Raw genomic sequence first — 26,179 nt, forward strand, 5'->3', positions numbered from 1 at the left:
ATGCTGTAATTGTGACTTGCTGATGGAAATGGAGAGTGAATCATCCATTTCACTTGCAAATTTAAGAAATCTCATTGCCATTCAAAGATATTAAAGCAAGGTTAAATTAGTTAAAGTGCTTATTCAGAAAATGAAATTATATTTAATCCATCTGCAGATATTACAGTGCTCATATAGTGATTGAATCCATAGTGGTTAACTCGGGGATTAGTTCTCAGTGTCTGTGAATGTTCATGAACAGTGAATAGGATATTTTGGGTAACAGAGAAAACAAGTTGCTGCTGGCTCTTCTGGCATAACCAGGAAGTCAGTAATGTCCAGGGGGATGACAAAAGTGCAGCATTTGATTGAAGAAGCTATGCAGCGATACTTGGTATTGAAAAGGAGTTAAGGCTTGACTAATAAATCCACAGTGGACATGGGAAGCCCATGTTTCAATTCAATTTTAGAAGTTCTGTAGTAATATTTGGGTCTGAAAGGCTTTGGATAACGAGTAAGCGTGTATATGTAAGGAGGAATACCAAACAGGGCTTGGTTGCTTTTCACTGGAAGTGTGGTAATCCTCTTGATTTTCCCAGAGAAATCAAATGCTCTTCATTTACTGTGTTTCTTTCCTTAGCTAGAGCTAAGAATTCTTCTAGGTAGTACTGATTAGTGTATGCTGACTAACTGTATTTCATGGTTTCACCAGCTTCCTTTTTCTCTAACAGATAGATGCATGTCTCTAAATTATCTGACCATGCAGACACTGGTGTCCAAATATGATGGATAAAATGTAAAGAATGACTATTTGAATTTTTGTTGCTAAGAGGTCAACTGCAGAAAAGAAGCAGCAGTAATAGTATGTGACTTTGCTCTGTCTATAGGCATGTGGTGCCTTTGTTACCATATTTCCCTTACAGTTTTAATAGTGTGGAAGCTTAATGCAAGCTTTCTGCATGAGGGTTGTCTCCTCTTCTTCATTTTGGTTCCCATTTGCAGAGCTGTACCTTCTCTCTTTGCCATTTGATAAGTAGAATAGAAGGCATCATTAATTGGGCAGGCACTCCTTTAATTTCATTGTTTGTGACCAATTTCAGATCCAGTTACAGACCCAGTAAGAGGTGATGCATTTTTTACCGAATTGCACGTGGTCCTTGTACTGAGGAGTTACCAGGGTGAAGTGGCAGTCCTACAGTGGTCAGCATAGATAGAAATAGAAAACACAGTTATGGGTTATGTTACAATTCTCCATAGTGGCAACTCAAAACCTAAATAAAATTATAATTAACTGCAGTTAACTGGAAAACTGCCTTTGTAAAATGAAGCTGTTTAGTTAAAAGCTTCAACTTTTGATCATATATTCCTAGATCACAGTTTTTCTGTTATTTTATCAGACCTGTTTATTCTTGACATTAGAAGAGTTATATTTCTTTTGCTTCCTTCTCAACAAGAAAATTTACCTAGGCAATAATTCATATTGCAGTTTACTCAATAAACAAAGTACATTTTGAGAAACACTGCCTTTTAAGACATGCATCTGATCCAATAAACCAAATTATATAATAATAAAGTATGTCATTGATATAAACAAATACGAGATTGGTTGTAAAACATCAGTGGAAATAGACTGAGATAAACACTGCTGTGGTGTATTGTCAGTCACTAGTAAAGCTCAAAAAGGGATTCCTGCTGCGTGCCTGAATCCTGGAGGGTTCCGCCTTCATGTTTGTTTTTCCTTTTGCTCTAAGTCTCGCTCTCTTTAGACAGATTAGATTTAGATTTGATTTTTTTTTTCCTCACTTGCTCCCCATTATTGCACTTTCAGATCCAGTGTTTGGCTGCTTTTCAAAGTGTAACAATGCAAGCCAGCAAGGTTTTGCTGATGAAAATCAGAAGGTGTTCCCAGGGAAGGAGTGTGGGCCTTTTGAGGCATGGGCGCTGCAGAGGCTGGGACATTGATTTCTGTGTTTTGGGATGTGGGAGTGGGCTCATCTCTCCTGTTATTTTCCCACCCTGAAGGGATGGATGTTGTTACCTGTACCAGACCCAGCTTCCTCCAGGCTGGATGTACATGGTGACAGTTGGATATGTTTCCTCTTCAGATATGGATGCTTTCACAACAAGGCTCTTTCAGTTGTGGTCAGTTTGAGATAAAGTTTAAAGTGTGTTTCCATTATTGATTGAATTATAAGGCTTTTTCCACACAGTTAAAATCCTAAGGATGTTGTTCCGCATTTAAGATATCTGCTAACCCTTCTGTAATAAAGTTTTCTAATTGTGTGTTCATTGACATTTTATCTTGTCTTTAGATACATGGTCTAGTGGTGGACTTGACAGTGTGAGGTTTGTGGTTGGACTCAATGATCTTAAAGGTCATTTCCAACCTAAACAATTCTGTGATCTGCTTATGTGTTGTATTCTACACTAAGTCAAATCTATAATAATATTACAATTAAATTAGCATATCTCATTTAGCATTCCATCAGAAGGGGTAGTTAAGTATTGTATTTGCAGGATATCCACATTTTTGTGGCTTTACCTGGTTTTCTATGTATGCCACCTAGATCTCCATTTTCTTTGCTCATGTGGTGAATCTGAGATTTCTTAGTTCATGCAAACATCTTTACACCTTTAAAATCCTGCTTAATACTTGACCTGAAGTGGCAGAAGATATAAAGGCAGATATTTTGAAAAAACTTGACTTTCAGATGGCTCTGTATGCTCCAGATGGAGTCTTAATAAAGTCTGAACATGAGAGTGTATTATTCCCAAAATCCAAAATAAATCTTTCTGTAACACTTTTCAAAAGGTTTGTTCAAAATACTTCAAACAATTTAGAAAAAATAGTGAAGTAACACAATGCAGGCACATTTTCAGCAGTTAATCTAGAAACACCATGTCTGAATTATGAGCAATGATGGCTCACTCTTTATTATTAGTCAATTATAAAATGCAGGTTGGATCATAGAAACAGAAATGTTTTGTCTCCTTCAGAACGTAGAGATGGATTTTATTGGTAGAGAGGAGATGCAGTCAGGATGGTTTAGCTAAGAAAGGTTTGTTGTTTCCTCATGATTACTAAGCTTTTATTTATGGATCTATCAGCCTATTTGACATCACCGGGGTGCCAAATTTGAGTCATCTTAGGAGCCATATAAAGAACAGATTGCGCCCATTTTAGCTGCTTGTTCAGGTAGAATTTACTTGTGTAAATACTGAAATGGGGTAGGGTGAATGTAGTCACTCTTTAGGTGTTATGTGTATTAAAAAGTATAGTTAGTTTATATAGATGAGCTTCTGGTAGCAGACTTCTATTTTCCTTGTTTTACTTTTAGAGATAATAGAAAAGAGCCACTTCAGATCTGGAGACTTCTCCATTTTCTCTGTGAGGCTTCTGAGTCTGACATAGCTTCTTTGTCAACACCTAATGAACACAGAGTTTTTTAAGCATATATCTTAAATTTTTAAGTGTATTTACTGAAATATTATAAAAATCTTTGCAGAAAGTGTGAAGTCTAGTTAGTTTCTTCATGTTTAATGCAGTAAAATCAAACCTTCTCTACATATAGATACAGTACACACATATACCAGAGCCATGCAGATATGCCTAATCTCGATTGCATCCAAAAGTTTTCTTTCTAGAAGCACATGCCTTCCAGCTGTGGGTATGAATTAGAATTGTGTTGCAGAGAACCAGTACCTTATTTACAGGAAGTATGTTTTCTTGATTTCTTCTTCTGGGAATTAATTTAAATAAGAAAAACACCTGTCATCTTGTGTGACAGCTGATGACAGCTTTAAGATCACTGAGTGACTAAGATGACAAGCTTTCCGTACACATCAACACATCAGGCTTTTATTGCTGTCTTGGGTATGCAAGAAACTTGTATTAAGTGGTCTTTAACAAGGACTCATCCTGTTTGTCAGTTCTGTGACATGATTTTTATGAAGGAAGGGGTAAAGGCCCATGTCAGCTGAAGATGAGGAGATTGCAGTAGGTATTGCCTGTCTGTGTTCCGTGGAGCTTGTCTGCAGAGAAGATGGAAAGATGGAAACAGATCAAAGGGCATGTTTTTTCATCACAATTCCTGATGGGGATTAGGCAAGTTTATATGAAAATTCAAACATTGCTAGTCAGAAACTGATTGTTCAGACTTAGGAAAAAATTTTCTTGTGAAGAAACACAGCTTTTCTTTTTTTCCCCTTAGATAAGATGAATTATTGTAGTTTTATTGCTGTCATGTTTAATTACTGTAAATTTACAACTATGCTCTATTGAATGGGGAAATTACTAAAAGCACTGTGGAAGCTGCTGTTCCTGAGTCTGAAACTTGCCTTTCATGTATTCAAAAGTTTGAGGAAATTCACCATTTTGCTTCAGTAAAGAAACATTGTATTCTCTAATAGTCTTCAATATCTCCTTCAGAAAAGACCCATCCTCTATTCTTCATTAACTGGTAAAGTAAATGGAAATGGAATGTGTTGTATTGTCTTTTTTTAACTTTTTATCAGGAAAATCTTGGCAAAATGTGCCCTGCACTATATTTTTCCTAATATTTTTCCAAGTCAAGTTAACAGTAAACAGCCCTATTCTAGCTTCTGTATAGAACTACAAATTCTCCTATGGCACATTCATGTGTTAAGACTGGAGAAAATTAAAAATCCCTACATTTTCCCAATATTTTCCCTGGGATTTAGGGTCTTCCTAAACAAACGTTAATGCTAAAGGATTAGAAATCATTCAAACAGTATAATTAGATTCCAGCCCCAAATCTAGATTTGTATTTTTCACTTATGTGCTCAGGTGAGGGACAGACTGATCTTTAGAAAAAAAATGGACAAGCCCGAGTTTATCACTGGAAAAACAGCCACAGAAATATTACTCTGTGATTTTTCTCATACCTCCATGGAGAAACTTGGGCAGAAGCTGCAAATGCATTTTTTTGCTACTCCTTATTTCATATATGAATCTTGGCCATATGCTCTGAGTGGGTTTGAAATCACTTAGATTTGATTTTTTGTTTATGTTTGTTATTATGCAGTAATCCATAGCACTGAAAACATGTTCTTAAGAAAATAGTGCAGCAGGTAATTAGTGGGAGAAATATTTCAAAATAGTATTTTTAATATGTTGCTTAATCTATATGGTGACTAGCATATTTGTTTGATTTTTAATGCATTCTCATTCTTTACCCATATTTGCCTCATCATTTCTTGTTGCCAATAGTTGGTCAATGTTACTAGTTTAAATTTAAGGAAATTTTGATGGGATTTTGGATGTTACATATTTTTATATATTTTTTGTTTTATTAATATAAAGATTTCCTTTTTGTTTTTTCTCATCTAGAAAGGTCCTAAAGGAAATCTCTGTTGGAAACCTAAAGCCTAATGAAACAGTTGAAGCAAATCTGGAAGCACAACTACTCTCCAAATTAGACCATCCAGCCATTGTCAAATTTTATGCAAGCTTTGTGGAGCGAGATAGTTTCTGCATTATCACTGAGTATTGTGAGGTGAGACTGAAGAAATTTGAAAGCATGTGTGTATTAAAATAGGGTCTTCTAAGATGCCATTTTATAAAATGTTTTAGTTTGAATTTTAGTCTTTATTTGTTGCTTATGACATCATCTGCTACTTGTTAGGTGTGTTCCTTTCAGATAAGGATTGTTACCTGCTCATGTGAGACTCATAGACAAATAAAGCACAGAAGAAGAAATAGCTAATTTTAAGTGCATGTTCTTTTGGTCTTACAAGGGCTACAAGAAAGGCTTAAATGCAGACACACTGCCAGATCTGTGGAGAACTCAGAAGGGGTGTACCACTTGTGTGTGATCGATGAGAGGGAAGGAAATTGTGGGCGTGGGGGCATGAAATAAAATCTGGTACAAATGAAGAAGGGAAAATTCACTTGTAGTTTGGAGGTGATTACAAGAAGCTTAAGCTTGATCACATGGATGATGAGTTTGGCAACAACGTTGGTTTTATTAAGTGAAAAACAGTGGGAGTCAAAGACCGGAGTGTAGTGGATACAACAAATATTAAAGCAGGATTTTCTACAGTATAGTTACCATTAATTTTTTTGACTGCAGCATTTGGTTTAAGAACATTTTGCTGGGATCTGTCTTAAAGCTTTCAAATAAGAATTTAAGCATATTTAAGCCAGTTTTTTAGTAGTTTATATAAAACAAGCTCCCACTTGGTATCAAATATAAATTAAGGAAAAAATCTGTCATACATAAAGTGATCTTTTTTATGAAACTGTGAAGCAATCTCTTCAGTTGTACTTTGCTAGACATGCTGAAAAAGCTTTGGAAGATAATGAACTTAGACTGCTAGGTTACCTGCACACAAATCAGATTTGACTTAACTAACACACTTCTTCAAGAATCTAGCTTTCATGGGAATAATTAAACAAGTACCATTCCTGTCATTTATTTCTTCCTTGGAAGCTTTCTTTAATGATAGTCAAATGCATATTTATTGCTGGGATATTTAAAAATTAAATCTGAAATGTTCAGTTCTGTGATACAATCTGAGTATTTGTTCACATACTATTTTAACACCTGCAGAAGCTTTTTGTGCCATTCCTTGAATGTCTGACAGCTGGGGTTTGAGAATATTGTCAGCTCTTTGAGGAAATCCAGAGCTCAGGACTGAAGGATTATTCTAACTCTTCAGCCAATCCTATCCACTCATGGTTTTCTCTCTACTAGCAGTACAAAGTGACCCAATACCAGATCAGTTAAACATGTAGGAATGAATAAAAGAACCTATTTCAGCAGCACAACAGTGTCTTTTCTCTATCCCTGCTTTTTACTTTTTACTCTTTTTTTTTTTTTCCCATTTGGCATAAAGTTGTAGGTGAATAAGAAAGAGCATGATAGCACGGTAATCACAAGCATCACTCCTTGGAGCTTTGGGGGTTTTTATGCCGGCAGTATAAACTACCTAGCATGAAAATGTTTTGGTAGAGGGATACCTGAGGATCTGGGAGTCACATCCTCAAACAGGTGAGAATGTATTGCAGCAAGGCAGGTAAAGGAAGACAAAATGGATTCGTTGGCTACGCACTGAGTCTTTTCAGTTTTGAGTCTGCTAGGTGAGGTCAGGATGACACCTGGCCCAATAGGATGTGCTTCTAACTTTCCCCAAAGGACAGGTTCTGTGGTATCATTGCATTTATGCCATTACAATATATGTCATCGAATGCTCAGTACACAGCAAAGTTGTACACAGTGCTAGAAAGTTTCTTTTCTATTTTATTTGGAGTATTTCCAGAAGGTATACTTTTGTATTTACTTATCTATTACCTGCCTTTGTACGTGGTGGGATTTGGGTGTTTTGACCTAAAAGATGCCTGTTTAAACCATCCATAAATTGAGAATGAGAAAAATGTAGTGCTACCTGATCCTTGCTTGGAAGTCTAGTATGTTCAGTTTCTCATGCATAGAATAATTACCAGATTGGCAGTAATTGCTACTCTTGGGCAGGCTCAAAACAAAGAGCACACATTAAGTTGGCATGGAAACAGAACTACCCCCCTGAGCTCTACTCTGTTTTCTCCAAAGGACTGTGACTTATTCATTAGCCACGGTGCTTTGTTCATTCTGGCGTGAGTAGCATGGAGGGAGCCTCCTGTGCAGCTGCCCCGTGCTGTACCTTGTCCTGTGAAAGAAAACCAGTGATGTTGGTCTCCATGGCTCAGCTTGACGTCTTTTATTATAACTCAATTCAATGAAAATTATAGAAAAGTATATTTGTTCTGTTTTGATCTTACTTGTTGATCTTCTTAGACACTTTCCCCAAATCAGAATCTTATGGGTAATATAAACATTATCAGCTAAGACTGATTTCAAACAAAATGCCTTAATGAACCTTGGATTTAATTTTGTAGAACAAATTTGACTTCAATAATATACAGTTTTCACAAAGCACTGTACTTTTAAAGTAAAAGTGCTTTTTAAAATTGCATCATTTTAATGTATTATAAGGCAGAACTCCTTGTACTTTTCCCCCAGACAATTATTTATGTCTCTTGACTGTGGTCTCAGCTGTGATGTGAGTACACATATGCTAAGGAAATCTGAGCAAAAGGAATAACTAAAGCAGTCAATGCCTGTTCACGTTATCAGCTCTAGATGCTAAGCTGTTTTAGGTAATTTACTGTTGTGTTTGATACTCTGATATTTAAATAGAAACTGCAGCTTGGAAACTCCATATGTACTTAATTTGTTAAATTGTTGAATTCCTTATGAACTTTGTTAGACAGACCTTCCAAAATGCAAAATTGGGTTAACAAATTTTTTCAGAGTTTCAGAGCAACAATACTTCAGCAAATCTTATGATGTGTTTTTGTTTTGCCTCTTTTAGACAAAAAATCAAGGGTAAATGAATTGTAGGACATTGAGGCCACTCTTCTCTGCTTGAAGGTAAAAAGCTATGCAGTTATGTGAGGGCACATGGTAGTGCATTATTCAACTGCTGTTGCTCTCCTTGGACCTTTTGCAGGAATTGTCCCTCAGCTTCAGAGTATTCACTGCCATAACTCTGTATGTGCTGCACTTATTTTTCTTTGTGTTTTTCATGGCAACGTATTATTGTTAGAGGGGACACGTTGGGACAGGGAGAAAAGATGATTGGAGCCTGCTGCACTTCATCTGTCCTCACCTGAGTAGTACACAGTCCCCTGAGGCCAGCAGCCAGCTGACACATGTTTGAGCACTCCCTCGCTCCTGGGCTCTGGATGTTTTGGGGCTCCTGCCTGGAACAGTTTATTTTATAACAATGACTCACTGTTTTTGAGGTGCATGAGCAGCCTCAGCCACAGCCCATCTGGCTGCCATGCAATGGAGTGCCCAGCAAGAATTTTTCTTTCCTTCCTCTTCTCTGCTGCAAGCAACCAGGGGGAAGCTGCTGAACATTTGGAGTTGCAAAGGGGAAGCAGCTGCTGAGAGTCCCAAGTTCCCAGAGGAGTTTCTCTCTGGGCTGCAGTAGGGTGGCAGATGGAGAGCTGAACCCATATTCCCTTCCCTAGTGTATGAGATGATTCAGACATTTCAATTAAAAAAATTGCAGGACATTGTCAGGGAACACATTTTTGATAGATGACAAAACAGATTTGCTTTGTTTTAACACACTCACTTTGGAATGTTGTAACTTAGAACCTGAAATCCACAGAAATTACTGTAAACTCATGTCAGAAGCGCACGAATATATAGATCTGTAAGGACAGAATCTGCTTATTTTGTAGCAGCACTGTGAAGCACTGTGGTGTTGGGAACAGAAAAACAAGAAATGCTGAAGACATCATAAAATGGTGAGAGTCAACAGTGCAGAGGAATACAGGGATGATGATGGAAAATGATGGTGCTGGTACAGTTGTACAGGCAAAATAGTTTCTTGTATGTGGCACAGAAAGCTTCTGATTTTATGTAGAATATATAATGTAAAAATAATGATTTATGGCTAATAAGCTGTCCTGATGTAAGGTAATTAGTCACTAGAATGTAATCAGAGTCACAGTCCCTTTGCTCTCGGGTTAGCTACCTCAATACATTGCTTACCATTAATGTGTGTGCATTCTTGTAGATGAAATTAATTTATTTTATAAACTGGATAAACAATCAGCTGACAACCACTTGTATTTTTTTGAGCAAAAAGAATGGGTTTCCTGGAAGTCTCAAAATCCTCTTTCATTGTATTGTTGTGCAGCTGGTATTTCCAAGTATCTGGATTACAGTTTTCAAGTAGTCCTTTTCTGGATATATTTTCTGGTTTATTGGCACTCCCTGTTGTGTCCTATTGTTCCATTCCCAGTGCTACTTCAAGATCAATTGTTGTTTTAATGAAGTATCACAATAACACACGCTATGTATTCTTGAGGCTTTAAATCTGCTTTTTTCTGGCAAAAGTTTGAAAGAGGGCAAAGTATCATAATTAAAGAGACTGTATTTTAATTCTTAAGAGAACAACATGGTTAGTTGATGCTGACATGATTATTATAACATAATAAATGAGTGTCACTTGAGTGTGTAATGTTTGACTGGAGTGGAAATACTTTTCTCAAATTTAACTTATTCAGACCAGTTGGGGCAGATTAATTTTTCCTACCCAAGTGTCTATGTCATAGCCAGTCAATGTAGGCCCTCACCATAAATCTTTGCAGAGAAACAGTGCTCCTACAACATGATCCATCCCTTCCAAAGGTAGAAAACCAGATGACAGAGATAATTACACTAAACAGGTGTGTTTTCCTTTGTGTTGCCTGTAAAGGTTTGGGGTCACCTGCTCAAGTTGGGTGACATGAAGGAAGAACAGTTGGAAACTGTGGTGATCTTGTGTAACATTATGAGAAAATTACAAAGCCAGACTGGTTGATAGCATTTTGATCCTCACTTGTGTATGCTTTTGGAGCTGGGAGATTTCAGGATTCACGTGCATATGTTGATTTTAGAGACCTACATGAGAGGAAGCATGAAGGCCTAAGGAAGTGGAGTCCTGTACTATGATGGATATAGCATTTTGAAAACTTACCTTAATTGTACAAATATATTGTGATATTTTTCAGGGTGGAGACCTCGACTTTAAAATTCAAGAGTACAGAGATTCTGGGAAGGTGTTCGCTCAAAGTCAAGTAATAGACTGGTTTATACAGCTGTTACTCGGAGTCAACTACATGCATGAAAGGTACAGTCATTTGATATGAGAGCATTTGGCTTGGGAGAGGAGTGAATGGACTTACTAGCTGGAGGTACTCAAACAGAAATGAAAGTTCTGTTCACCAAACATTGTTAATTTATGTCAGATACCTCAAGTGTCATTAATTATCTACCCTGCAGGATCGTTGTGCATTACCTCTTTTAGCAGGACAATAGTAAATGTCTTCCAGCATTTAGACACACTTCTTTTCAGAGCCAAATGGAAAATGAAGCACAGTAGAAATGGTTCAATATTCTTAGAAGAAAATGGGTTAAAGGTTGAAAAAAAGTCATCTTTTTAAAGGGAAGTCAAGAAGCCCGTCCTGCACATATTTAATGTGGAGCATCCAATAGATAGAAGCTTGATGGACTCCCAGTAAAATCAGTGGAGTTACATACATGCATTCTTTGAGATGTCACTTTTAACAGAACATCAAAGATGAACTTCAGAAATTACAGATATGAGGAGATCACACATGGTTGGAGCAGGGGTGGTGTGTATAGATGAATATCCACCTGGTCATCTCCATGAGTTTAGCTCTTGCCTGCAGTGTGATTTAGGCTGGCTGACTGCAGTGGTGGAAAGATTTCCCTTATTGCCTGTGTGGTACATGTACAATGCCTGTCTGGTCCCTTTCTGCATCATCTTTTGCAAAGATTGGGAAAAATTTTCTTGCCTGAATTTTAGGTGCAACCAAGCAGTAGGTAGAGAGGTCACCTGTTGTCAAGAGCAACTGTTCCTGAGTTGAGCTGAAGTTAAGTGTGTGGGAGGTGTTTGACCTAAACTGATGGATGCCCAATGAGTTTTTTGCCTGTGTCAGACTGTAGAGGGAAAAGGGCAGAGTGAATTGCTGTCCAATATGCAGGAGCATTTTTGTTCCTAAATGCCAATTTACCTAGGCCTTGTACATGAAATGCTGCCATGCCAGTGATGGGAGGACACAAAAAGAACTCTCTTGGGATGCTGTGCTCTTCAGCATTCACCTCAGGCCAAAGGGACAGAGGGAAATGGACATAAAAATCCTGATAGTTTAACTGAACTAGCACTGTGATTTAGTTTTTTTTCTCTCCTTTGAACTTCAGTTTATCAAATTTCATTAAAATTTTGGTCCGCTTTTGGCAAAATCCTTGCTTTAACAGATGTGTTTAGAAGATGCATTGCGCAGAATAATTAAAACTTGACAGTTTTCATTTATATATATTTATTTTGTGTTATTTGGCTGTATGTATATAACATTTTCCTTATTAGTATAGAGTCAAACAGTAGCTTAAATGGAAAAGCTTAGGTTTAAAATAATTTAAAACTACCTACAGAAACTTGAAATACTAAAACATAATAACAGCCCTCTGTTTCTGTGTAGAAGAGTCATGCATGATTTCTTCTCTACTGACATGGAAAAAAAGCTCTAATATATGTGTGAATTATGTTCTAATGCAAAAAAAGCTTTTCCTTAGAATTAGAGGCTTAAAGTGTTTACAGCCTGTGGGTTGGTCCTTCCCCATGCCATTCCTAAGAAAGCTCAGATTTTGTGGATGTAAGTTTTTTTTTTACCAGAGCAGCAAAAATTATTATTTATGGTTTTAAACATAGACTATTCACTTATCCTTCTTTCACAACTTTAGTTCCACACTTTTTGAAAGCTCTTATGCTAGGAACTTAATGTAATTTTTTTTTTAAAATTTGAAACTTGAAAACAAAGTTATCTAGAAATAAACAGATTTAATCCTTATCTGTCTTTGATACAAAGAAAGGGAGAAGTTAAAGAGAAATTACAGAGTTCAGTGGTCTTATCTCGATAGAGACCTTTAGCATGAAACTATCCTGTAGTGTCTGTACACATAGCCCATTGCATGTCAGTGCACAAAATGAGTCCCACAGCAATCAGGCAGTGAGGCCATTGATTGATTTAACCTCAATTTGAATAAGGCTGACCATTGTGTTACCCATCATTTTGGTAACCTTTATGAAAAATTTATGAACATAGATTTTTATACGGTTACTCTTTATGCAAACAGTAGATAATACAGGGTTCAGACTTACACAGAGCCTCTTACTCTTCTGCAGACCTCTTCAGACAGAGGAAGAGAAATTAATTGTGCATGATTTCACAGCAGTGATGTACTTCAGCTTCCCTCAGCTTCACTTGCAGCTCATTTTGTTGCAGGCAAAGCTTCATTCACTGCTCAGGGCTTGCCCTGTTCTTTTGTGACTTTGAGCCAGCAAGCAGGAACTCTACAGAACATAGGGATGGGTATATTTACAGCCCAGATTCAGAACTCTCGTCAAGTGTTAATTTCTACCCAAAATAACTACTCAATAACCACTTCACTGTCCATCAAGTAAAGTTTTGCTGGAGCCCAGTTAATTCATGTTGCCTTTATAGGTCTGTCTTTTCCTACAATAAAAACATTGCTCTCTTTAACTGGATTTACAGTGGAGGCTTGATATTAATTTCTTTCTAGTATTAAAGAATTCTTTTGAGGTAAGATTTCAGCTGGTACCTTGTTTATCCTCAGACATATCATAGCAGAATAAGTTACATTGAAGTGAGAGATATCATCATGGAAAGCTGAAAAAAAATAATCCCAAATATTTCTTTGTCATATTAATATATGGAAGCATCTTGTAATTTTTGGTAATGCAAATGAAATACATAACATTTTCATCAATATGTTGCAAGATTAGAGTAGCATTACATTATAATTCAAGCTAATGTGACTCAAACATGTTTTTTCATCTCCTTTTCAAATAATATGCTACTGAAGGCTTTCTGGATCATTCTTTTACTTCAATATACCTGTTATTAAATAATGTATATTCAGGAAAGTTTCAGTTTCAAAAAGGCTATGGTTATATTTCTACAAAGAAATACTATTAAAAGAAGGTTGAAATCCACCAATTCTCAGCAACAATGTGCAGGAATAATTTAACTCAGTGAAAGCAAATTCTTTTAAAGGCTTTGTGTGATGAATGGTAAGGAAAGCCCTTATGAATCTCAATTAACACAGCAAGATTTCTGTAAAAGTGTGTGTGTATGTGTATATACAGACACATATATATATATACTTATGAAAGATTAATAAATATCACCTTAGTTTGATTTCCTTAGTGATGTATTGTATGAGTCTATGTGTATTGTTCACAGAAGTTGTCAAATAGAGAACAAATTATTTATAAACAATATTTTATAAATATGGGTGGAGGAATATTGTATAAAAATTTCATTTTTCCCAATGTGCAAACCTTTTTCTAATGAAAGGTATTGCTTGCAGGACAAAAAAATTGAAAGAAAAAGAAGTGAAAAAAGTTTACTATAGGAAACATGAACAACTCTTTTCCTTCACCCATAAAATAGAAATTTTTGGTTTTCATGCCCAGTCTCTGTACATAGAACAATGAGGCCTAGTATTATTTTTCATGTTTTTTTTTTCTATTTGGGAACTGAGTATATTAAATTGCATATTTTTTTCTCCTCTTGCAAAAAAAATTTTCATATGAGTTATGGACAAAATTGGGTATTCAAATTGTGCTCTAGAATGCATATTTTCTAATCTTAATATAGAAACAATTTTGGAAATAATTTCATTATGTCAATGCCCAAGACTTTTATAATTCAAATTTGAGATAATACTTGAGGATTGCTCAAAAATTTGAAATTGAGTACCATATTTGGTTTTTCTGCCCTCAAAAATCTTAGAGCATCAGTTTCTTTCTTTACATGATCCAAATGGCTGAATGACTACTGTATTTGCATTAGCAAATGCAGTTTCTGTAGCCAGTATGTACCAAGTGCTATTCTAACCTCCTCCTGAGCAGAGCTGATGACTAATTCTGTGTGTTAGTAATAATTTCAAAAGTGGATGAATTCTAGTTTAGGTGAGGTTATAGGCAGCAATGCTTTTGGAAGCTTTATTAACAAGAATTAATTTAGAATATGTTTTGTATACCACAGAGATACTTTGTTTTCCTAAGGGGCTGCAGAATTACTGTCATACATGTAGATTTATAAAAATTAAGAAGATTCTGTATATCCTTACATGGTGTGTAGCTTAAAATGTTTTTTTTTTTCCAACTCTGATGAAAAAAGAAGTCTGTAAAAGCTAATTGTTCTGCTCCTTTTCCTTTTCATCTTGTGTTTGTAAAGTTTTTTCATCTTCCGCAGTGTTACTGTAAAAAAATTTAACTGCTAAGTTAGGCTATATACATATTTGCCTTTGAAGTAATAGGTTTGCTCTGTAGGAGTCTTCCCTTAACTTTGAGAAGCTCTTATTGCTGTTTCTCTCATCCATTATTCTCTTGTGAGGCATCTCATTCTCCTGGCAGAAAATCAGAGGTAATGCTCTTAAGATAGGTCAGGTAGGAAGACTTGCCTTTCTCCCTTCCTCTGCAGCTCATGCTATGTCTGTGTCTGTATGCTTCAGCTGGGATCCCCAGGTGTATTTTTATCATCCTGCTTAGGCTCTCACCCTGCATGGGGGTGCCTGTGAATGCACCTCTGTGAAGCTCCTTAATGCCATTGTCCATGGATTATCACTGGCAGGGTTAGACTCTAGCAGGCTGGCCTTTCTAAAAAGGGCTGAAGTATTTAACTTCATGAAATACTTAATACATGAAATACTGAAATACTTAATACATGGCTCTGAATGTTTCCAGTTGGGTGAGGTTGAATTTCCTTTTCTATTACAGACGGATACTTCACAGGGATTTGAAAGCCAAGAATATATTTTTGAAAGATGATCTTCTTAAAATTGGTGAGATTTCCATACTTTTTAAAGATATATTTTCATGTGATAGAACAGTGCAGCAGACATTTTGTCAATAAGGAGATTTAAAGAAAATCATGTCTGAAATACTATTTTGATTTGTAGTCAAACATTTATTTGACAGTCAGACACAGGAGAGGCAGTGAAATCTCTAGCCTTGAGAATGCTTCAAGCTTGGCTGGACCTGGACCTGAGCAGCCTCATTTAACTTTGAGCCAGGAGTTTGAATCAGATGACCTTGTGAAGCCTCTTCAAACCCTTATTGTTTGTGATATTATGCTTCTGTAGTGTTTTTATTTTGAAGAATTGCAGAAAATAGTTTTTCCCATTGTTTTTAAAAACTAGCAGAGTTTTCTAGATGTATAGTCACTTTATCATGTCTGACAATAAACAAAAAAAATATGTATACGCATATATTTATATTAATAGATAATTGTTTCTACTGATATTTTTAGGAGACTTTGGAGTTTCTTGTCTTTTGATGGGTTCATGTGATCTTGCAACTACTTTTACTGGGACACCATACTACATGAGTCCAGAAGTACTGAAGCACCAGGGATATGATACCAAATCTGACATTTGGTGAGTAGTCATAATGCTATTTTGGTTGGATTAGGCATTTATCTCCACTAAAACTATTTCAGGACATTGGGATCAAATGTTGCAATCTGAAGCCTTGCCTTTTGTGTTAAGAAGCATTCAGCTGGCTTTTATTCAGGGTTATCTGAGACTTTAAAGGAGAATAAGATTCAGGTCCAGTCTCTGATGTGATACAGGATAGTTGTAGACAACGTTCAGGTTTTCCTAGGGAGGGGGAAATCTCTTTTTCTTGAATTGAGATAGATGAATTGAAAGAAGCAACTTTCTGTGAAACTTTAGATGGATGAGCAAAGAGTGACTCTGGCTGAGAGGATAGCAGAAGGACCTTCTTAGGAACTAAATTTAAGAACATTAGCTCATGTTAAAAGCAAGAAAGTATTAGAAAGTGGAGCTAAAATGAGAGTTACTGTCGTGTTAGAAGAAAAACAAAGAGGCACTCTGTTTTAGAGGAGGCTCAAATGTAGAAAGAATAGTGTTAGTTCCGCGTTTAGATGGCACAAATTCTTGAGATCAGGACTTCTGAGGTGATGATTAAAGGATCAAGTTTAGGAGCGGAGGTCTGTTGAAAGACTTTTGGGAACTTCTAGGTGTGCAGGTACTCTTCCAATTCTTCTAAGACGAAGAAGGATTTTTTTGGAATGGCAAAAATATTTCGCTTGTTTATATGTGTGTCCTAAAGCATCTCATGCTTTAAGATTACAGTTAAAAGTATTGAGTTTTCAAATTTTATTATAGTAATTTATTTAAGGGGTTTTGTTTCTTTTATGAGCTGTTTCGTTGTTTGGGGTTTTTTTGTGTAGGTATGTGTATCAGAAGATTAATTTTTTTGATAAATATTTCAAACCAGGAAAGTTCCTTCATAAAACATTTGGCCCCTGAAATATAGTTTGATTGATTGCTTGATAATTTACTCAAGCTGTATCTCAGTTCTGCCTTTTCAAAATATCCTTGTGGCTGCAGGATATAATTCTAAAAGCAGAGAACAGTCATCTATATTTTCAAGTGGTAGCAACCATTTTTCACAGTTGACATATTCAGTCCACTCAACGGATATGTCAGGAATCTCATCTCATGGCCTTTGTAGCTGACTGCTATGGATTTGATGTCAGATTCTCTCTTGTTCATTTGTAGCAAATATCAGGTAATACATGTGGTCAATAAAAATATATTGGGAGAAGATTTCAAGTGAATAGACAGGGAAGCCTGCCTTTTGTGCTCTTCTGCTGTAAGGAATAATTTATTTTATTGCAGTGCAAATAGAAAGTAAAATACATGTTGAAGTTCTATTGTGGTTAGTAGTGTCAATCCATATAGGTCATCCAAGTTGTACAGAGTAAGCATAATCAGAGTTTGGTCCTATACTTTTATAAGTCCTGTGTTGATCACACTTTCAAAATTTACAAAAACACAGAAAAAAGCCTCCCATCCCAAACTCAGTAGCTACCAGCTTTCTGCTATACTTTCTGCCTTCTGTGATCTTTCCAAAGCATTACCAAGAGCACTCACTGAAGGATGAAACTGCCTTCAACAGGAGCTTCTTGGCTCTCTCTGTGGGGCCAGTGAGAGCCAAGAAGGAGGAGGAGGTGTGCCCTCAGTACTTCCCCAGCCCACAAACCCCTTTTTTTGCTGAGCCAGGAAACTCCTCTGATCAGAACTTGTGTTTGATTGATACTCTCATATTTTAATCTTTGAATAATGATTCTATTTGACTTTTTCTCCCCTATCCCCATTTAACAGGGGCCAAAAGACAAGAGGGCACTGAGCTCACAGGAGACCCCACCCTGAAGGCTCCAGGTGGGATTAAGTCCTTGGGCCACTGTGCAGGAGGTTCTGATGCTCATGAAGAATCAAAGACTCATAGAATGCTTTGGGTTGGAAGGGCCCTTAAAGATCATTTCATTCCAACTCCCCTGCCATGGACAGGGACACATTCCACTAGATGAGGTTGCTCAAAGCCCCATCCAGCCTGGCCTTGAACTCTCTCTCAGTTTGAAGTTGTTACCCCTTGTCCTGTCATTACACAAATTTGTAAAAAGTCTCTCTCTGGCTCTCTATCACTTCATGTGCTGCAAGGTGCTCTGAAGTCTCCCTGGAGCCTTCTCTTACCCAACTGAACAGCCTCAACTCTCTCAGCCTCAATCCTTGGCAGGGGTGTTCCAGCCCCCAGATCATCTCTGTGTACCTCCTCTGGACTTGCCTCAACAGGTCTGCATCCTTCTCATCTTGAGGGCCCAGAGCTGGATGCAGTACTCCATGTGAGGCCTCAGAATAGTGGAGTAGAGGGAAGAATCTCCTTCCTCAGCCTGCAGATCACACTCTTCTGATGCAGCCCAGGATGGGGTTGGCTTTCTGGGCTCTCAGCACACATTGCCAAGTCATGTTGAGCTCTTTATCAAGCAACATCCTCCAAATCCTTCTCCTCAGGCTTGCTTTTCCATTCTGCCCAGTCTGTATTTGTGACCTAAGTGCAGGAACTTGCAATTTGCCTTGTACTCCATGAGGCTGGCACAAGCTCGCCTCTCAAGTGTGCCAAGCTCCCTCTGGATGACAGCCCTTCCTTCCAGCATGCTGACCATACCACACAGCTGTCAGCAAACTTGCTGAAGATACACTCAGTCCCTCTGTCCATGTTGCTGACAGAGATGTTAAACAGCACAGTTTGTTGACCTCTGAACACTTTCAAAGACTTGCCCAAGTCTTTTATATGTAGATGAATTGACATTCTCTCTTCAGACTTCTGTTCCTGATCTCCAGCAGGATTCAAAAATTTGCACACAAAAATTCAGACTTACAAATGTTCCCTTGTTAAACATAAGATAATGTAAAATATCTTCTGGAAAAGACAATTAGTGCTATCTCACCTTGTTATTGTGATCCTCTCACTGTTCAGTTCATTGGAAGGACCTTAAATTCTGCTGCATTACTGATGTGCTCTAAAGAGACACTGTACTTTTCAGGTTCACTGAAATGTTATGCAACTGGCTTTTCAAAACTGGCTTGAATATTCACAGTGCAGCAGCTGGTGCAAGAAGTACTGTCCTTTATAGCCCAAGGTCATTAGATGGGAAAAAGCTTCATGTTTTACAGTTTTTCTGCAGTTGGTCTCAGAGAAGTGGCAGCATTTATGTTTTTGTTCAGTTGAAATGTCAGGGCTGTAGTTCTTTGTTATTCCACGCTTTATGTCAAATCTAAATTCACAGGAGGCAAATTGAAGTTGGCTCCCATGTTTTCCTCAGCATCCCTGAGCCTGGACTGGCTGGGCCATGAGATAAAATCTTTGCAGATGACACAGTCTGGAGTTTCCTCCTTTGCAGACAAGAAGTTTCTTCAGGGAGCAGATCTCAGTTGGGCAGTTCACCACCACTGCTTCCACTGGTGCTTCCCACCGTAGCTCCGGCAGGCGGAGCAGAGTCAGAGCGGTGCCGGCAGCTGAGCCGAGACAGAGAGAGCCCCAGAGGCCAGGCTGGGCCAGGGCTCAGTCACTGCTGTGTCTGTGTGTGTCACTGACTTAGAGGTTTACAAGCCATCTAATACTTATATAGATACACAAATAAAAGAAATTAATTGCAAATAATTTTCAGACCATTCACTGGTAGCCCAGCCCAGCGTCACCCCGAGGCGCTGCTCTGCCGCTGTCCCGGTGTCCCTTCCTGCCCTCACCCACCCTGTGGTGACACTGGTGCTGTTGGGGCTTGGCCAACACTGCCGTGCCTCCAGTGCTGTGGCAGAGGCAAAGTGATGTCACAGTCACATGTAAATCCATTGTACTCCATCTTCCATCAAGTACTGTCAGAGTTTGACAGATGATTTGTCTGTTGTGTTTGGTTAAATTGGGCTACCTACACAGATCTTGAGGCTTTCATTTTATTGTGCTTGCTTGTCTATGCTATTCTCCCATTTTGTCTTTTTCTTTAATGTTAACATACAAAAAATGGAGCAATGTGAAGGCTGAGGGGATGGGGCTCAAGAAGACAGCACAAGGAGTTCTCATTTAAGGGCTGATGAGTGAGTATTGAGGAAATTAAATTCACAGACGTATTTCTCACAGACTCTGAAGCCAATGAATTCTTAAAACATTCTGATATGATCAGACAAATAGATATATAAGCCTTAGAGATATATTCATTTATATTATCTGACTTTTAAAGTTGAATTTAAAGCTAACTTGGATCTTATAACCTTTGAAGAATTGTAATGTTTTTACCAAAGATCAGATGTTAAAAGGATGACAATATTTATGTATGAAACTTAAACCTCAAAAAACCCTCAGGGTGGTTTCTCCTAAGAGGGAGGAGTTGGAGGTCTGTCAGTTGAGATTGGGGAGAACACATTGAAGCCTGTCCAGATGCTCCATTTTGTGATGTAATTGAGCATAAGTAGCTTCAACATGAACTTGTCATGCCACAATTTTGCTGAAATTATGTGCTCTTCGGGAACCTTGTCAAACCCATTTGTGAATATAGGGAGTTGTCAAAGCAAATATGCTGGCTGGCTGGCTGGTTTAATGACCATTTTAGAATTTTATAACATTGGCGCTTATGCAGGCTAAGATTATAAAAGTAATTAAATGATATGTTTGGATCATGTGTGGATTGCTTATGGGAACTGGGAAGCAATTTCCTCCTGCTCCTCACAAGGTGCTTAGAGCAGAAATGTAGAAACACAACTGAGAAATGCAGTTTTGAGCCAAAAGCTTGCCTATTATTTCTTTGGGTGTTTGCAGCTCAGCAGCTCTCTTGGGAAGAAATAGCCTTGTTCAGGAACCCAGGGCAGCATTTCTCAGCTTAGGAGATATTTATTTAATTTCAAGGATTTTGGTTCTGCAGAAAGAAACTTTATTCTTTTTCCTTCATTTTTCTTTACTTTTTTCCCCAGTTTTTTTCTTTCATGGAACAGATGGGATTTTCCCTGGATAGCCTGTTCACAGCCCTGGCTGCAGCAGAATGCCCTGGACATTCTTTTAATCTTTCTCCACCTCAGGTGTAGTCAGAGTACTAAACTAGATGAATAAATCAGCTTCCCTGATGTGTCAAATCCTGTGTTCCTAATGGCTCATTAAACAATTTCTAACTGCCAGAATCAAGCAGCTTCCAAAACATATTGATTCTGCAAAAAGAAGTTATAGTACAGTCTGTCAGGTTGGGATTTTCCTTCTTTTTTTCTTCTCTCTGGCTGATTTCCATTTTTATTTGATGCTTTCAGATGCTGTGTGCATAGGGTTTTGGGTTTTTTTTTGGTTGTTGTTCTTTTTGCTTTAAGTATTTTCTCATGTAGTAATTATCTTGTTTCAGAGTCTGAACATACATCACAAATACAGATTATCATCTGTGTCTTACTGTTTACTGATTTTGTAAGTTTGAAGGCTGTTTGACAGCCTTTGACAGTTAAATCTTTAAAAAACCTAGGCAAGCATTTATTTACCTCAGTAGTTGTTCTTTAGCTGGTTCTTTGCAAAAATGCTCTGCTAATGGTTTTCACATACTTGCTTGAGAAGTACCAGTGAGTAGAGCCCCCTCAATTTGCACTGGATGAAGAGCCTGGCTTTCAGCTTTAAAATTGTTTGCTCTTGTTCTTTTATTGCCAGATGGACCAAAACAACTCCTCTTCTTTAACCAAAATGAGTAATTGAAACTTTATTCATTATTTCCTTTCAAAGATTTTTATACTGCTTTCCTGACAGCCATTCACCCATACATATTTCTTATAATTATATTTTATTGTCTTACTTCTTCTGAAATCAGAGATTAAATTATAAACACCACAATCAAATACCAGATATTTAAACTGGTTGCTTCGATGAGCCTTGGCCTTTATCTGGTCTCTCCAGAATTTTCTATGACCTTGATCAAGTCAATCAAGGCCAAGTCAGTGAAGTGATCAAGTTGGTCAAGTCAATCATTGATCAAGTCAGCATCCCGACTGGAGAAAGACCTGAGCATCCTCCAAGGCCTGCAAAACTCAACTCCCCTATTTCAAAAAAATGTTCATCAGACAGAACTCAGCTGAAGTGCAAACTGTTATGAATAGTCATTGTATAAAATTATTATGAGAGTGTTTATTTTAAAATGTTCAGCTTGGTGACCTTTTATGATGGCCATTAGGACTGGTGAATAATACATACTATTCCCACTTCTTTGTTCTTCAAGGTCTCTGGGATGCATTTTGTATGAGATGTGCTGTATGAACCATGCATTCACTGGACAGAATTTTTTGTCTGTTGTGTTAAAAATTGTGGAAGGTGAAACACCTTCTCTTCCTGACAGATATCCAAGCAAACTGAATGCTGTGCTATGCAGGTATGTTATTTTCTTGTTTAGCAGGTTTTCAGTAAGTTTGGACAATTATAATCAATTATTATATTTGGTTTTTAATGTTTCAGCATGTTAAGTAAGGATCCTTCATTGAGACCAGCAGCAGCAGAGATCCTAAAATCCCCTTATATTGATGAACAACTACAGGTATGTAAGAAAAAGCAGTAGCTGTACACTTGCCATTTGAGTATGTATTTTGCAGAAGCAAAATGGAGGCAGGGAAAACATGGTGAGAAAAAAAGAATTTGATAGCTCTTCATGGGAGCATTAATCCAGGGGACTTTCAGAGCTATAGTACAAATATGACTGAGGAAAGAAGCCCTTATCACTTGATATGCTGAATGTATCCCCTCTTAAATGTTATGAGCAATAAGAAAACCAGACATTTATGCATTAAAAAAATGTATATCACTTGGGCCTGGGTACATATCTCTGAACTGTTCTGGTTACTCATAGTTTTAATGAAAAGCAATGCCTTTTGCTCTTTTTGCCCAGGCTTCAGTGCCTGTATTATTTGGCTTTCTGAGAAGGTGGGGAAGGAAACTGCTTGGTCAGTTTTTATATTAGGATGGTATTGGGTAATAGCTGAGGATTCTGAATAACTTTAACATCAAATCTTGATACCCCGTCTGTTTTATTTCCCCGCAGAAAATACAGTACAAGTTCACAAACATGACTGTGAAAGACAAGGCACTTAACTGTCACAAAGAATCTGCTCCTATTTTTGGTGCCGTGTAAGTATTTTAAACAGTTTTATGGGCAGTACTATATGAAATTACAGTGTTGCCAAATAATGTCATTAACTTGTGTCTGTCATCACTTATGTCAATCTCATAGTGCTTTATGCTTGGACAAATCTATTCCCTAGAAATACAAGAGCAACCACTCCCATTAAGGAGATGCATAATTAAAGTTTAGGGAGTAAAAAAAGATTTGCAGATGAAATATTTTTATTATGTGACTGTGTAAATTGCACGTGCCTGTGCATATGTTGATGTTAACTTAGTACCAGCTGGTATGTAAATAACATTTGTTCTGAAATTTTGGAAGTTTAAGCTGTCATTTTAGTTAGGTCATCATCATTTATAGTGCTGCTGTTTCTGTACCTACTAAAAATTGCATGTGAAAGCTGTGTTTCCTAAATGACACCAGACTGAAAGCATGCACACTTAAACTAATATTAAGCTAATGCCTCTATAGGATACTGTTATTTTTGTCTTGTAACTTTAGTGAGAAATCGAGAGTGGTGATGTTTCTTGGCTGTTACAGCAGCAGTGTCTTCACACATAATCTCTCTCTTAGTCATTGAATATATATTGAATTAAATAATTGCATTAAATTACAATGCTGCAATGTTTAAAGCAAATTCTAACATGGACATTTTCATTTTGCCTGTGTAAATTAGCTCTGCAGTTTCATGGCAACTCGCCCTCCTCCCCTTTGCTCCCCATTCCTGAACTTTCTGTACAGGTTTTGTTCTGTTGGGAGCTAGCAAGAGCAAAACCTGAAGTTTGTGATCCTGTGAGGAAGCAATGAACATCCATGTTTCTTGTTTCCTTTTAAATAATTTTCAAGATTTTAACAGCTCTCTGATATTTGTTTTGAATTATTAGGTAACAGCAAAATAAGAATTGTTTTAATAAAGATTAAAACAATCCAGAACTGGCAGTGCCTTTGAGGCAATAGGATTTTCACCTCCGTTTTTGTGACCTCTGCTCTTGTACAGGACCCACAGTTTTGCAGCTGTGATCACTTTGCAGATGCTGCCAATTCTGCAGCTTACAAGCCTCCCTTCAGGAGAGGTGACCATCTTCAGCTTTTCCAAGCAAAGTGTAGTTTGCTGTCAGTGGTAGGAAGAGAGCAGAGTACAGACAGTTGAAATCAGCATAGCAAAACCTTTTATACATAATTTCACACAGTTTAACTGCTGTCACTGTGTTGGCTCTCATCTCTACAAATTGTGTTTGGAGTTTCTACTTGTCACTTCTATCCCTAATGTCTCTTGTTGACAGATGAGTCTCTGGTTTTTTGTGAGGACAAAGTTTTCCATTTTGGTACAAATAGGTACCTTTGGTATAAATAGTTCATTGAACTTTGCAAGCCTTGATGTAAAATAAAATAATAAATATATATATCCAAGTAAATTCAATTAACTGTGAGAGGATTCCTTCCTTTTCAAATTACATATAGTTAACCACAGAGATGCTCCTTAGAGATATACTGTAAATAGTTTTGGGGCACTGAAATGTTTCCCAGATATTATGCCATGAATGTATGAATTATATCCATGTTAATATATTGTATTCATATTAATATAATTATATCCTTATTAATTATGAGATATAGTCAGTATTTAATGCTTGTTGAAAAATAGATTATTAAAATCTTCAAGAAACTTTTAATTCTTGCCTTTATCTTGTGAACACTATTTCAGATTCTCTTTATGCACCAAAACCATTTTATCTGCTTTGGGGAAGCAGTATTGTTATTTGCAGAATGTCTATCCAGACTTCAAATATCCTCATGCTTCTAGAGGAGACTGATAAAACCTTGTAAATATGTACTGCATTCTATACCTGATCCATTGTCATTAGCTAGAATGTATTGAGTCTCATCGCCTTTCAAATGGACATCATTTTCTGACAGAGCTAGCATGTGGAAAGGACATTTATACAAATCCCAGAATCTGTAAGTATACTCTTTCAGAAGCAAGTTTGTAGTTTCTAAGAGGAAGAGCAAGTAGTTCTAACTACAGACATCATGCTCTTATACTATTGCTAGAAGAAAATAGAAAGTCTGCTTCTGTGCAGAGGTCCAGAGTTTCTATAAATCATGAAACAATGAATGTCAATTTATCTTGAGGTTTTAAAATTCAAAGCATCAATTAGAGAAAAAGTCCCAGGAGAAGCCTTACTGTAACTTATCCTCACTTGTACTGCAGTGTGATTATTTTTGCCCAAGTGTTTGGAATATGCAAGAAGTCATAATCTTATAATGACTCTCATTGTACTTATGAGAGCATTAGCTGCCAGTACTGTCACTGGTAAGTAAAATGCCAAATAATTCCTGCAATCCCAGATATAAACAGGTAAGCAAAATGAACTAAAAATACATGAAAAATGACAGAGAGCAGAAAAGGGTAGGAGAAAAGTATTAAACATAGTGAATTCCCCACATCTGCTGTCTTGCAGCAATACTCTAGTCCCAGTGAGTGTATAAATACTTGCTTGCTGTGGTGTTCTCCTCAACCATTGCCACTTTATGTTTACTTTTTTCTCACCAAGAATGCTTTTTGCTGTGCAAAGCAAAAAGGTTGAGTCTAGTTTCTTCTAGTAAAGGCCTCTGATGGCTTATTTTAATCTATTCTCACTCAAGTAATACATTTTAAATATTTAAGTAAGTATAAGGCTGTACAGGTTCAGTTTCAACTTGCATGAAAAATTGCTTTTTTCCCCATGAGGTTATTTTAATTTAAATTAGAGGTTTTTACAGGAGACAAGAAATATGTCTACATTATTCATACTTGAAGAGTTAGTTCCTTTCTTATGAATAATTGAAGTCTTCTTGTCTTTGTCCTTAATCTTTCATATTTCACACTAATATTCATATCTTTGCACTATTCGAACAACATAATGAATCTTCTCTGCTCATTTATTAAAATCCTGATTTCAAAATGATAGTCCAGAAGGAGTGTTACAATTTGTATGGTTACAAACCTGGCCTCTTAGATTATCAGAAGTGAATTTATCTCATAAGAGCATAAACAGTAATTTTAAATGAATACTTGGTATTATAAATACATGGTATAATAGATATATATTGTGT

The 26,179-nt window shown here is 37.1% G+C and overlaps 1 protein-coding gene across 2 annotated transcripts in view; it reads left to right on the forward strand.

Annotated features, from left to right (window-relative positions):
* NEK11 (NIMA related kinase 11) overlaps nucleotides 1–26,179 on the forward strand; it is an 80,981-nt gene that overhangs the window by 11,648 nt on the left and 43,154 nt on the right. For both annotated transcript variants that reach the window (XM_058809995.1, XM_058810002.1), the window contains 7 exons: nucleotides 5,330–5,495; nucleotides 10,550–10,668; nucleotides 15,367–15,431; nucleotides 15,899–16,025; nucleotides 22,190–22,339; nucleotides 22,423–22,501; nucleotides 23,003–23,088. In XM_058809995.1, the coding sequence (XP_058665978.1) occupies nucleotides 5,330–5,495; nucleotides 10,550–10,668; nucleotides 15,367–15,431; nucleotides 15,899–16,025; nucleotides 22,190–22,339; nucleotides 22,423–22,501; nucleotides 23,003–23,088 (792 nt within the window). The remainder of the gene's footprint in view (nucleotides 1–5,329; nucleotides 5,496–10,549; nucleotides 10,669–15,366; nucleotides 15,432–15,898; nucleotides 16,026–22,189; nucleotides 22,340–22,422; nucleotides 22,502–23,002; nucleotides 23,089–26,179) is intronic.

The sequence above is a fragment of the Ammospiza caudacuta genome, chromosome 1 (genome assembly GCF_027887145.1).
Source record: "Ammospiza caudacuta isolate bAmmCau1 chromosome 1, bAmmCau1.pri, whole genome shotgun sequence".
NCBI lineage: Eukaryota > Metazoa > Chordata > Aves > Passeriformes > Passerellidae > Ammospiza > Ammospiza caudacuta.